This window comes from Ursus arctos, unplaced genomic scaffold (genome assembly GCF_023065955.2).
Source record: "Ursus arctos isolate Adak ecotype North America unplaced genomic scaffold, UrsArc2.0 scaffold_24, whole genome shotgun sequence".
NCBI classification, from domain to species: domain Eukaryota; kingdom Metazoa; phylum Chordata; class Mammalia; order Carnivora; family Ursidae; genus Ursus; species Ursus arctos.
This window is the reverse complement of record NW_026622919.1, coordinates 21949594-21962502: the sequence shown is the minus strand read 5'-3', so window position 1 is coordinate 21962502 and position 12909 is coordinate 21949594. Positions and strand designations below refer to the sequence as shown.

Below are 12909 nucleotides of genomic sequence, written 5' to 3'. Positions count from 1 at the left end.
AGGCCAGCAGAACCAGTCAGGCCCAAGGCCTCGGCTTTTAGACTTTGCGACTTAACGATATGACGTACGTTTCACATAGTGACCCACCGAACAGGCTGCTTATTTATTTAGAGAGAAAACCAAATCAAAGAGTCCTTACTACTTGGAGAGCATTCAGATATTTTCTGTTCTATTTTATTTTGTAAAGGTGCTTGTTGCAGACTTAACTAAAGGGGTAACTAAGTGGGTTTTGCAACAAGGCCATTGACCTACCGTTTGAAATCCGTGACTTGAGGAAATGGAGAGCTTCCCTTGGGCTAGGAGGGCGCTGATCCACCCCCCCCACACACACACACACAGACACACAAATAAAGCCTGTTTCATTTGCTTGTTTAGAAGCCAGAGCCTGGCCTCACACCCTAGAGCTCCCCCACCCATGCTGCCTAGACCCTCTGAAGGGTACAGGGGGTTGAAGAAGGTCTGTGTCTTCCAGCTCTCCACACGAAAAGTGGGAGGGAGGGGGAAGCCTTGGACAACGGTGAAAACCTGGAATGGCTCACAAAGCTGGAGTCTCCGACTCCCCGGGCCTCTGTGGTATTTTCATTGTGAGGACACGTGCTCTCATCTGCACCCCAGCTCCCCAAAACATTCACTCATTGCTTCCAGCCTGTGGGTTTTAGAGGCAGAAGACAAGCAAGCCCAGTCATCCCTGCCTCCCTTTCTGGAAGGCTTCCAGAATATTCCATACCCAGTTATTGGAGGTGCTACTATCTGAGGAGCTCTGGTAACAGAAACTCACTGTGGCCAAGGCATGGACACCTAAGGAGATAACCATCTTATCATTAACCACAGGGCTGCAATTAGCTGATTGTCTTCTGCTCGGAGGTGGGGGAGGTGGCTTGAACCTGACGGGGTTCTGCTTTTGCAGCCTTAGCTAGGACATCTGAGGTGTGACCGCAAAACTGGAAGACTCTTGGTTTTAGTGAACGCAATTAGAGTCTGTCAAAGGTGGGCCTCCCTAAGCAACCATACTAGAATCATATGGGAAAGGTTTTGTTTTGTTTTGTTTTTTGGCTTGTTGTAAAGATTTTATTTATTTATTTGAGAGAGAGAGAGTGAGCGAGTGTGGGGGGAGGGGCAGAGGGAGAGGGAGAAGCAGACTCCTCGCTGAGTGGGGAGCCCAACACGGGGCTCCATCCCATGACTCTGAGAGCATGACCTGAGCTGAAATCAGGGAACCAGCATTTTAAACACATTCGCTGGGTTTCTGTGGTGCTCAGTGAAGTTTGAGAACCATTACTTGAAAGCCTGAAAAAGCTTCACCAAGCCCTAAGTCAGAGAGTGCCAGGCCCAGCCACATCCCCGAACTCTAAGGGAACTTGAAACCACGCTTAGAGCCGTTGTGAAGTTGTCCTAACCTCCAGGAGAGTTTTCGGCAAAGATAGTGTTTAGAGAGCCACACCTTTTGTCTAGTATCCAAAATAATGTCCTCTATGTCGTTTGTCACTCACTTCCCAGGTGAGCACCCAACGACCCCTAGCTGTTTCCAGAAAGGCAGACCATCTTGCAAAGAGAGGAGATTTACCTCCCCGGAGGATATGCTCCGGATTAGAGAATTCACAAGCGAGAACATTTTGAAAAAGTGTCTGGTCTCCCCAGGTGGTGTTTAAAGGCTTTGGGTGTGTGCGGTCTGTCATCCGTCAGGTCAGTGTTGTCAATATAATTACCACTTCTCTAAAGGCAGACCTGTCTGCTTTCCGCACTGTGGCTAAAAAAGGCAGGGAGTAAAGCTTGGTTGAAAAGTGGAGCCGTTGTCTGGTACTGAGAATGTGTGAAAACTCTTGGGGCAGGGTCCTAGTAAGTTATATTCCTGGAGTAACTGTGTCTTCGTGAAGGGCGTGGAAAGGGTCGAGAGGCCAGGGCCTTGTGCTCTGGAATGCAGTGTATCCTTCTGGAATGGTCTTTGGTCCTGAGCTCCAACGGCTATAATGCACCGGGAAATTTTCATGGCTGAGACCCTTTTATGGGAGCCCCTGCCTCCCAGTAGAGAAGCTCTGCTTCTGCTTACCTACGTGTCTGCTTATATATTGATTTTCTGTGTACAATTCTGTGTCTTTTTCTGTGAAATGTAACACCCGGTAACACATACAGTAAACACCTGTGTTCACTGTGCAAGTCAAGAAACATTACCAAACTCCTCTTAAAATCGAGGGTTTAAAGTGCTAAAAACCTAGCTCTCATACAGTGAGCACCTGTCATATATTGCACTTAATTTTGGTGGAGGTCAGGACAGGCAGACGTACTGCCTGGTCAGTGAAAGAAAGTGCTGGGTACAATGAGACCCAGAACTGGTTAGTGCCCTGCCATTATCTGCAGGAGTGGGCAGTGTTCTGCAGAACCATAAAACCATAAACTTTGGGAATATCTTTGCCACAGGCGGAAATGCTTTGCATTTCCATCAGTGAAAAAATAATTCGCAGCACATATTCTTTAAGTTAGTTTCAGCCTTTAGAGGCTGGGCCTCACCAGTACTAAGTAGTAACGCCAAACAAAAACTCCATGCCCAGGGTCAGATGACCTGGACGCAGGCTCGTGGAGCAACCCGAGTGTAGTTTTTGACAGTGTGTGCTGTGCTTTCTTTTTCCTAGTTTTATTTTATTTTATTTTTAAGATTTTAATTATTTATTTGAGGGAGAGTGAGAGAGTGGGCGAGCATAAGCAGGGTGAGGGGCGGAGGGAGAAGCAGACTCCCCACTGAGCAGGGAGCCCGATGCGGGGCTCGATCCCTGGACCCTGGGATCATGACCCGAGCAGAAGGCAGACGCTTAACCAATTGAGCCATCCAGGCACCCCTAATTTTAATATGTAATTATTTTTACTAAACGCCATAGTTTGTTTTTCCTGACTTTGAACATATACTAGGTGTTCTTTTTGTGTCTGTCTTCCCTTGGTCAATACTGGGTTTAAAGAATCATCTACATATTTACACGTAGCTGTCTAGGTCATTCTTTTTCATTGCCATATACTATTCCATTTAATGCTTGTACCACATTTTACCGATTCTGGTGTTGGACGTGAGATTGCTTCCACGCGCTTTGGATGTCCCCATGCGTATTTCCGGGTGTTCGCCTGGAGCGGACTTGCTGGGTCTTAGAGTTTTTGACCCTTCCACCTTACCGGATAATGCTGATCTGTTTTTCAAGTGGCTGTGCTGATGGCCCCTCCTGCCAGCAGTGACGAGAGTTTCCGTTGCCCTACACCCTTAGACATATGCACTTTAGCCATTTTGATTGTGCGTAGTGGTGTCTTATTGCGGTTTTAACTCGCATTTCTGTGATGACTACTGAAGGTGAACAGATTCACGTTTGTTTTAAAAACAAAATATTGTCCGTCTGTCATAGGGAGCGGTATTGCGTGGCAGTTGAGAAGTAAGGATGCGATGTTCGCGCTGGATTCTGCTAACTCACGTTACCCGCCTCTGAGCGTGGGTGTCCCCATCTATAAAACGGGGGGGTGATGGTGATACATCGTCGTAGGGCTGGCTGGGAAGAGGAAATGAGTAATCCATGTAAGGGCACAAAATGGGCCCTCAGCAAGTGGGGACATTGTTACAAAAAATAGAGTCTGGCCGGTGAGTGGTGGTTCCGTTCCGAGCCTCGGAGCCCTCGTGGAGCATGATGTCGAATCACGTGCGAGCATCGTGCGGCATCTGTGTTCCAGCACAGTCAGGAGAGCAGGGGTTCAGAAAACAGAACGTCGGCTGGCAGAGAAAATGGGTTTCTGTATTTAGCTGTGGCATGGACCCTCCACTGGTCATCCCGGAGTCCCGGCTAGCAGGGGCCTGGGCCTCTCAACCCCCGTGCCCTTGGATCTTCTGGGCCTAGAACAGGGTGCTCAGGGGGCCCAACGACAGTTCGTTCTTTTTTTTTTTTTTTTAAGATTTATTTATTTATTTTGGGGGGAGGGGCAGAGGGAGAGACTCTTTCAAGCAGACTCCACGCTGAGCGCAGAGCCAACGTGGGGCTCCATCCCACGACCCATGAGATCACGACCTGAGCTGAAACCAAGAGTCGGACGCTTAGCCGACTGAACCACCCCGGCGCCCATGACAGTTCTTAAGCTGAGGCCCTGCTGACACCTGTGGGCTTATGGTGACCCCCGTTCAGGGCGATCGGACTGCCGACTGTGGAGCAGGGGCCAGCCAGACCCCTGGAGCCTGGAAAATGTCTCTTTCCCTTTCCGGTATGCTAACTCCCTTTGGTGCACCTCTTCGCTTCTCACACCATTCAGTGGGTCGGCAAAGAAATAACGCAGAGTTCTCATTCGCTGGGGCAGGGAGGGAGAGGCAGCGGGGAGTGGCGGCGTCTTCTCCCAGTCGGCCCAGGCGGAGGGGCTGCACCCCTCTTATCCTGTCGTGCTGCCTTTTCTCTTCCCTCAAAGCGAGGGTGACCTTGTGGTCACCATCCCTGTTGCGAGTGAGAGGCACACTACTCGTGTTTATTCCAGAAGAGAAGACATGAAGTGGGGGGCGCCTGGGTGGCTCAGCTGTTAAGCGTCTGGGATCGAGCCCCGCATCGGGCTCCCTGCTCTGCTGGGAGCCCGCTTCTCCCTCTCCCACTCCCCCTGCTTGGGTTCCCTCTCTCGCTGTGTCTCTCACTGTCAAATAAATAAAATCTAAAAAAAAAAAAGACATGAAGTGGGACGAGGGGCAGCCTTGGGCATGTGGTCACCCTGCTCCACGCCTGCCCCCAGGAGAGGGCCCATCTAGCTGTGACTCTGTCCCTGTGTCACGAGCCTCAGCCCTTCCTGGGTAATGAAAGCTCTGTCTTGGGAAGTCATTCAACTGCTGAGCACATTTTCCTCTTCTGTAAAATGGGAATTAAAGTGCACCTGTCCAGCTTCTTGTTCTAGGGGGATTATCACCAGGGCCGGGGGAGATAATGCGCCAAGAGCCTTCACGCACTCAGTGTGAGTCGCTGAGCCAGTGGGAAGGTTATTAATATTAACAGTAACAGGTGGTATGTACATCGGTGGTGGTGGGGAGGGTTCTTCTGTGTTCCGGCTGCCACGACTCCATCCACCTGGGGCAGCTGGCCCTAATTTTATAAACATTTACTCCTGTGCAGTGGCTTTGTAAGGACCAGGAGGATTCTGCCAGCCCTTGTGGAGACGCACGCATGTCCATACTTGCTTTCAGCTCTAGAGTCTGGTTAGGTTCCTGGACCCGGTCGGGAGCTTCAGGACCTCCTGGGAACAGATGGTACCAGGCCTTGTTTACAGATCGGGAAACTGAGGCCCAGAGAGGTAGGGACTCTCTCAGGGTCACCTGAGTAAGCAAAAAAAGCTGATGATCTTGCAGGGATGAGGCGTGGGAGGGCCACTGCGGCCATGACGAGGGACCGAGTCTCTTAGGACACTGACGGGGGATAGCTCTGGGCATTGGCTCCTTGGTACGGAGAAGGAGCTGGGACCGACATACACTCTTCCCCGGGGCTCTCTGTCACCCCTTCACACCCAGAGAAGGTGGCTGTCACGCAGGGAAGCTGGGCTCCCAGCATTAGGGACACTTGTGTCCCCCCCCCCCCCCAGTGCAGGCCTCTGTCCACGGCTACACTACACTCCCCCTCCCCTGGTCACTGGCTCCCGGGGTCAGGGCTCTCTTCTTCCACAGAAAGTAAACACAGGAAGGTGACCTTTCTAACCTCCAGGACAAAAGTCGGAAGGGCAGTTGCCTTGTGAGCCTGAAGGCCTCAGGAGGGGTGGCCCCTCTCCTTATCACCCCCCCCACCAGTGGACAGGGGTCACTGAGGGAGTGGGGTTCAGGGACACTCGCCTTTTGCTCTTGTCTTTGGAATCTCAGAGCAGGTCACTGGCCCTGTGTCTGAAAACTTCACTCCTAGATGCCTTTCCGGGTAGAAGTTGAGGGGTCCCATAGATTCTCAGCCTGGCCGGGGCTGGCTGCCTCCGCCTGAGGAATGGCGCTCAGCCCGTCTCGCCATTTGGGGGTAGGTCCCTGCCGGGGCCTGAAGGGAAGGGGCAGGGAAAGGAGGGGCTGGTGCGGAGCCAGACCCCTAAGTGAGGCATTGCCGCCGCCCTGCCTGTCCTCCCAGCCCAGGCTGCGGTGAGTGTCATTTCGCCAGTGGAGCCTGGTGCTGTCATCGGCCACACCCGCAGACCTTTAGCCCAGCTGCTCAGTGTAAGCCCTGCCTGGACAAGTGTTAACTCTTGCCCTCCTTGCAAAGCGAACGCCAGGGAGTGGGAGAGAAGGCAGCCGAGAACATGGGAGGGGATGGCCAAAAGGGACTGCCCTGGGCTTGGGACAGCTCCCGTCAGGCCTTGGGGCACAGAATCCCTGGTTCCTTCTGCTCCAGAGAACAGGGTGGGCTTTGCTCGCCTCCCTGCCTCGATGAGGAGGGAGGACCTTGCATTTCTTGCCCTCCAGCCTGGGCTCCTCAGCAGAGCTCTGTGAAGTCATGCCCACCGAGGCCGAACTGCCTCATGATTAACTAAGCCCGTGGGCCCTGGAATCTGCATGACCCGGGGCAGCTCGCTTCACGGGTCAGTGCCTTCGTTTCCTTCTTGTCTGTTAGATGGGGACTGTCCTACCCCCCCTCCTAGGTGCCGACAGGCGAACATGAGCCTGTGAGGTAGAACGCCCAGCACAGCGCCTGGCGCCCAGCAGCTACTCCGGGAGCAGGCGTTCTTGTCCTCCACCAGTCCTTGAGGTGGACACTGCTGTCCCAATTTACAGAGGTGGAACCTGAGGCCCAGCAAGGTTAATCCAAGGGTACACAGCCGGTGTGCCTCCCCCAAGAATCTGGTCCCCTAAGCCTGTAGCCCTCAGGGAGTCTCTCCTCTCCTGGGAGACCGTAAGTGGCCCCAGGAAGGGACCGTTGGTTGCTTTGCTGTGAGTCCTTCACCCAGCACTTTCTGCCGCTGCAGATAAAATACCATGAGGAGTTTGAGAAGAGCCGCATGGGCCCTAGCGGGGGCGAGGGCATAGAGCCCGAGCGCCGAGATGCCCAGGAGCAGCCGCCCCACCACATCCCGACCAGCGCCCCGGGTGAGCGTGAGGCCTGTGGGGGCGGAGGGCCGGGGAGCGGGCCGGCGGTGGGATGGGGAGGCGGTTGGAGAGAACCCTTGTGTGCATGCGCCCCAGCCCGGCAGGGGCATGAGCAGAGCGGTCAGGGTCGGTGCCGGCTCCCAGCATGCTGGCGGAGAGACAGCCCCTGTTGTAGAGTATGCAACACCAGCAGACGTGCACGCACGGACAGACGAGCCTTCGAGAAGTGGGGCCTGAGCAAGGTTGGGGGAGTGGAAACGCCTGTTAGGGACTCCGTGTGGGACGGTAGGGGGCTCCGGGAGGGATTGGGTTTGGCAAGACAGTTTCTGAGCCCTGTCTCCCCCTCTTGCAGTTTACCAGCAGCCCCAGCAGCAGCAGGTGGCACAGTCCTATGGTGGCTACAAGGAGCCTGCGGCCCCGGTCTCCATACCACGCAGCGCTCCAGGCGGGGGCGGGGTGAGTAGCTCTGTCCTGGAGCCGGGAGGTAGGGTGGGAGGTCTGGAAGCCTGAGGAGGCCTAGGTGGATGGGCCGAGGGAAGGCCTTGTGGTCGCAGCTCCTAGATTCTCCTTAGAAACCCAGCCAGGAGGCTTGGCTTCCCCTGACCTTTGACCCCAGCTCCTGTTGTTCTCTGCAGGTGATAGGGACCTCAGCCTCTGAGCAGAGGCAGTGTGGTTAGCGCACCGAGCCCCGGGCTGGGGTTGGGGCCCCACGTTCCAGCTCCCGTGGACTTTGCACAAGTCACCTCCCCCTGCTCAGTTTCCTGACTCCAGCTCCCCAGGAGCACACGAAGCACCTTCCTGCCTGGGGCCTTCCAGACCTTGGCCCCGCTCCCCACTCTTCATGAGATGACCCCCGCCTCCCATGTCCTTCAGATCTCCCCTTGCCCCTGCCTCTGAGCAGTCCTTCCCCAACCCCTGCCCCCATGTCAGGGGGGTCTCCCCTGACATCTCTGTCGCTCCTCCCCACCGCTTCCCTTCAGAGCACTTTTCCCAACTCAGAACTGTTCTGTGTGTTAACTTCTGTCTGCGTCCCCTGTGGATTTGAAGCTCTGTGCGGGCGGGGCAGTGTCTTCCTGGTTCAGCAGCTCTGAGCCAGTCACAGAGCGGGCACTCATCGACGCTGCCAGGTCGGCGATGAGCAGAGTCGGAAATGGGGCAGGATCAGGCTTACCGTCCTTAGAGTGGAAGTCCCCGGTCTATAAATCCTGCTGAGCCACCCAGCCTGAGCTCCTGGCCGTGCTCAGCTCCTCTGTGTCCGGTTCCTGGGAATCAGAAGTAGCTCGTGGAGGAACTGGAGAGCCAATACTTAGAGAAGTAAAGTAGCCTGGGATACGTGTCCTCCTCGAGCCTCATGCTGTGGGCACAAGGAAGTAGACAAGGGAGTGTCGGTGCCGTGTAGGGTGCTGGGCAGGACCGGGAAGTCATCTGTAGGATAAGATTCCAGATGGACCAGCCAGTCCTTCAAATACTCGCTAAACCTGTTTTGGACATGAGGGGTTTGGCTCTGAATAAAAGACCACCTTCCTGCCATCTTGGAACTTATATTTCAGTCAGGGAGACCAATAAGAAGGCAATACATAAGTAGGCGTATAATGTAAGCTCGAATAGTGGCACAGGCTGGAGAGAAAAAGACAGCAGGGTGATGGGAGGGAGAGCAGCAAAGTCCTCAGTGTGGTTCAGGGAGCGAGCAGCTGCAAAGGCCCTGGGGCCAGCAGGAAGGCCAAGGCGGTGAGAGGGGAAGAGGGTAGGAGATAAGGTCAGATCATGCAGGGACTTGTAGGCCACAGGAAGGCCTTTGTGATTGGTGAGCTATGCAGAGTGAGAGGTTTTGATTTATGTTTTTAAAGGCTCTGGCGGCTCTGTGAGAAAAGGCAGCAGAAGGTTGAGGGCGGAAGCAGGGAGACGAGGGAGGGGCTGCTGCGGAATGCTGGCGGCAATTCAACCGAAGAGATAGAGGCAGAGTTGGTGATAAGAGATCAAGGTCACTTCGCGGGGGCCGGGTGTGACCTCTTACCCCACACAGAGCTTTGGGGCTGACGGAGCTGGTTTCTGCTGCTTGGAAGAAAGTTTGCAAGTTGCTGCTGGCTGGCTCTGTCAGTGGAGCACATGACTCCTGATCTCGGGGTCTGTGTTAGAGATTATAGAGATGACTTAAAAATAAAATCTTAAAAAAAAAAAAAGAAGAAGTTTGGTGCTAGAGAAGGTGGGACACTGCTGAAGGATTTAAAGCCAGGGAGTAACATGACCAGATCTGCAGTTTGGCAGCTTCCGCCTGAGATCACAGTTGATGAACAGATCGGAGGCCAGAAACAGCAGGGCTGAGCAGGGGTCCCAGCAGAGTGGAAACACGGGGGCAGATCTGGGAGGTCCCTGAGAGGCCCCTCCAGTCCTGGACCCATCGGCACACAGATCCCAGGGCCCGGGCTGGGGGGCCATGAAGGCTGAGCTGACCCCCAGAGTCAAGTGCATGTAAAGGGCAGCAAGGACGTTAGAATCTCGCCCACCTCCAAGACCGCAGCTGGACTGCAGCTGCTTTCACTGGGCCTTTCTCAGGCCAGGGGCTTAAGCTTACGATTTTGGCTGAGGTTGGAGGGTGGAACCTCTTGTGTCCCCTGGAGATTTTTCTCCCCAGAAGACGTCTTTAAAACACCACCGAGCCTCGTATTCACGGACCTGCTGCATTCCTGTTGCAGGAGGTGGGTCAGAGCTGTGGCAATCTCCGTCCCGTCCTGGGCCTGGCTCTTCCCAGATGCCAGATAATGGGAGATAGGGTGATGGGTCTCAGACAGTGAGACCCGGAGGTGAGAAAATTCACGGCGGAGCCTTCCCGGTCTCCCAGGCCTGGGTTCTGTGCTGGTCCCGGCTCTGGCCCCTGGTCCTGTAGGGTTGATAGACGGGCCGGCCCCGGGCTGACGGTGTCCCCACCCCTGCAGAAGCGGTACCGCGCTGTGTATGACTACAGCGCCGCGGACGAGGACGAAGTCTCCTTCCAGGACGGGGACACCATCGTCAACGTGCAGCAGATCGACGACGGCTGGATGTACGGGACCGTGGAGCGCACCGGCGACACGGGGATGCTGCCGGCCAACTACGTGGAGGCCATCTGAGCCCCCGGCCCCGCCCCGCCCCCGTCCGTCTTCAGTGCATTCCACCGCATCGCATCTGTCCTGGGCGGACCCGTCCCCCCTTCAGTGTCTCTGTTCTTTCCAATCCGCGACAGCTTGTTTATTCCCCACCCTCCTCCAGCTTCTTTTGCCAACTGAAGCCTTGTTCTGCCACTTTCGCGGGCTCTTCTCTGGCAGGTTTTCCCTTGACCAACTTCTTGGTTTTCTCTCTGGACGGAACAGGTGTGGACCTCTCTGGGGGAGGCTGAGGCCCCGGAGAGCTGGTCTGGAATTGGAGACCCTTTGGCTCCCAGGCCTCTGCCTTCTCTCTTTTCTGCCCCCTCAGACCTTCCTGCCCTCCTCACACACCCAAACTTTCCAGGACTCCCAGGGGAGGGGCTCCGTACATTCCCAGAGTGGGACCCCACCAGCCTGGTCCCTGGGCTGGGCTTTGCCTCTGCTTCTCAAAGACGGGGCTCCTGGCCCTCGGAGGGGGCCCCTCGCCACCCTCTCCCACTCTCAAGGACCACAGAGGAGGGTAGAGTCCCCCCTTTGGGATTCATTCGTCCCTCCCCACATGTGTTCCTTCTCACACTGTGATTTCGCTCTCCTGCCCACGTGGAGCGGTGCGGGCGAGGAGCTCCCCAGGAAGTTCGGCTTGGGTCAAGTGCTCGCCTCTCTCACTTTTAGGGACAGCTGCAGGAAGGAGGGGAACGGGGTGTTCTCTCCGGCAGCCCTTTTCCTTCCTCCTCCCCCCAGTCTCCGGGCGCCCTGGCTGGCTCCTGCACGGTGAGCCAGCCCCCCCCCCCCAAGCTCTGGGTTAGGTGGGCCACACCCCCCTCCTCCCCATGAGAAGATGTCTCGGGCCTCCCACGGCCACCCCTCCTTGGCCCAAAGCCAAGTGGACTGGAACTGTGCAGAGCCACAGGACCTTCTGTGTCTCCAGAACTCCCCATGTGGGGGAAGAGCGCGTCTGGATCTGTGAGAGGCCAGCGGCAGCGAAGTCAGGGTCCAGGCCCGCAGGAGTCTCTGGGGGGGCCCCTGGGGGAGAGAAGTTTCCTTGTGGTTTCTTTGGTGTGAAAATTCCTCCTTTCCTTCAATTGCCAAATGGCAGAAGCCCACCCACCCCCTTTCTAGTGTGCTGGGCCGAGGTGAGGGGGGTGGTCGTGGGGTCGGCGGGGCTGATGGGGCCCGCAGCTTGCTGGGGTGAGGAGGGGGCAGGCGTCGTGGCTCTAGGCCTCTTCTTTCCCCCCAAGTCTGTGTCCTGGGCTACAGAGGAGGGGGTGCCTCCCCGCTCCCCACCCCCTGACCTCCCCCTCGCTAACCTCAGGCCCTCTTGAAGCAGAAGGAGAAGGTTCCAGAGCTTCAAAACTGGAAGCACAGACCCCGGGACGAGGAAGGGAAAGATGGTGCTATTTCCAAGTCCCTTCTCTCGCTCGCTGGCGACTGTGACGACCCTTGCTTGGCTTTATTCATCTCGGGGCTCTCTCAACAACCCTCTGGGCCTCCCCATCTTGTCTTCACCTCAGGCTCCAGGGTTGACATCTTTGCCTCCTTGTACCTTCAGGGGAGGGAGGGCCCTGCAGGCAAATTTCAACAATCAGGTCCTCACTGCTTGGGGGTTGACCTCGGAATATTTTCCCCAGATCAGAAGGTTGAAGAAACGACTGTTGGAGTGGGAAGAGCCCTGCCCGACCTGTCTCTCTTCCTCTGGCCCCGGCCGAGGTGAAGGCAGGTGGAGGGTTTTTATGTTGGACGATTTGGGGGATGAGGGAGGAAGGGAGGAAGCAGTTTGGGGAGCTTTGGGGTAGGCAGCAGTCCATTACCTTCCCTCTTGATCTCAAAGCACAACTTGGATTTGGGGACCAAAGGTCAGAGACGCGTCCTGTTGGAGGACCTGTGCTGGGAGCATGGGGAGAGGTGGCAGGAAAGCTTACAGGAGCAAGAAGCGGCCTGTTTTCCCTTCGCTTTGTTTTCTTTCCAAAACAAGGCAGGCCAGCCACTGGAATTTTGCTGTTGGCCCCTCTGCCCCTCCCGTCCTAAAAATAGGGGATCTTTTCTTACACACCCCCAGAGAGAGGGACTGTCACACTGGTGCTGAGGGACCCAGGGGCTGCTAGGAGTCCTTGCTCCTTTCCAGAACCATCCATCCCTATAAGAGCACAGAACCGAGGGCTGGGCCAAGTCCCTGGCCTTTTCCTACAGTTCATAAAAGGTCTTTGGCCAATCTAATCCCAGGAAAGAAGATGCATCAACGCTAGAATGTGAATATAACTTTAGTGGACCAATAAGAAAATGCAAGAAGCCCCATGGTGAGAAAAGTGAATTCTGTCACACTGCTTCCTATTTTCGTCCTCATGTCCCTCCAGGGAAAACAACTTTATTGCTCCATTTCTGCCTTTTTCCTCTCACATATGCACTTTGGGCCTTTTTTTTTTTTTTAATAGCTGGAAAAAAAAATACCACCCCGCAAACCTGTATTTAAAAAGAAACAAATGACCATGTGAAATTTGCCTCTGTCCAAACATTTCATCCGTGTGTGTGTGTGTGTGTTTGTGTGTGTGTGTGTGTGTGTGAAGCCGTCCATTCATCTTTTTATATGGGGTGGTTGTCTTTTCTTGGTCTGTTCTGGTCCCCTCCCTCGTGGGCTTGTGCTTGGGATCAACTCTTTCTGGCCTGTTATGATTCTCAACGTTTGACTTGGACCACAAGTGAATCTTTCTCCTGGTGACTCAAATAATAAAAGTATAATTTTTACCTGTG

The 12909-nt window shown here is 55.0% G+C and overlaps 1 protein-coding gene across 2 annotated transcripts in view; it reads left to right on the top strand.

Annotated features, from left to right (window-relative positions):
* Positions 1–12909, top strand: part of LASP1 (LIM and SH3 protein 1) — a 38134-nt gene extending 25225 nt beyond the window's left edge. For both annotated transcript variants that reach the window (XM_026512993.4, XM_026512994.4), the window contains 3 exons: positions 6922–7042; positions 7395–7498; positions 9976–12909. In XM_026512993.4, the coding sequence (XP_026368778.1) occupies positions 6922–7042; positions 7395–7498; positions 9976–10149 (399 nt within the window). In that variant the 3' untranslated portion in view covers positions 10150–12909. The remainder of the gene's footprint in view (positions 1–6921; positions 7043–7394; positions 7499–9975) is intronic.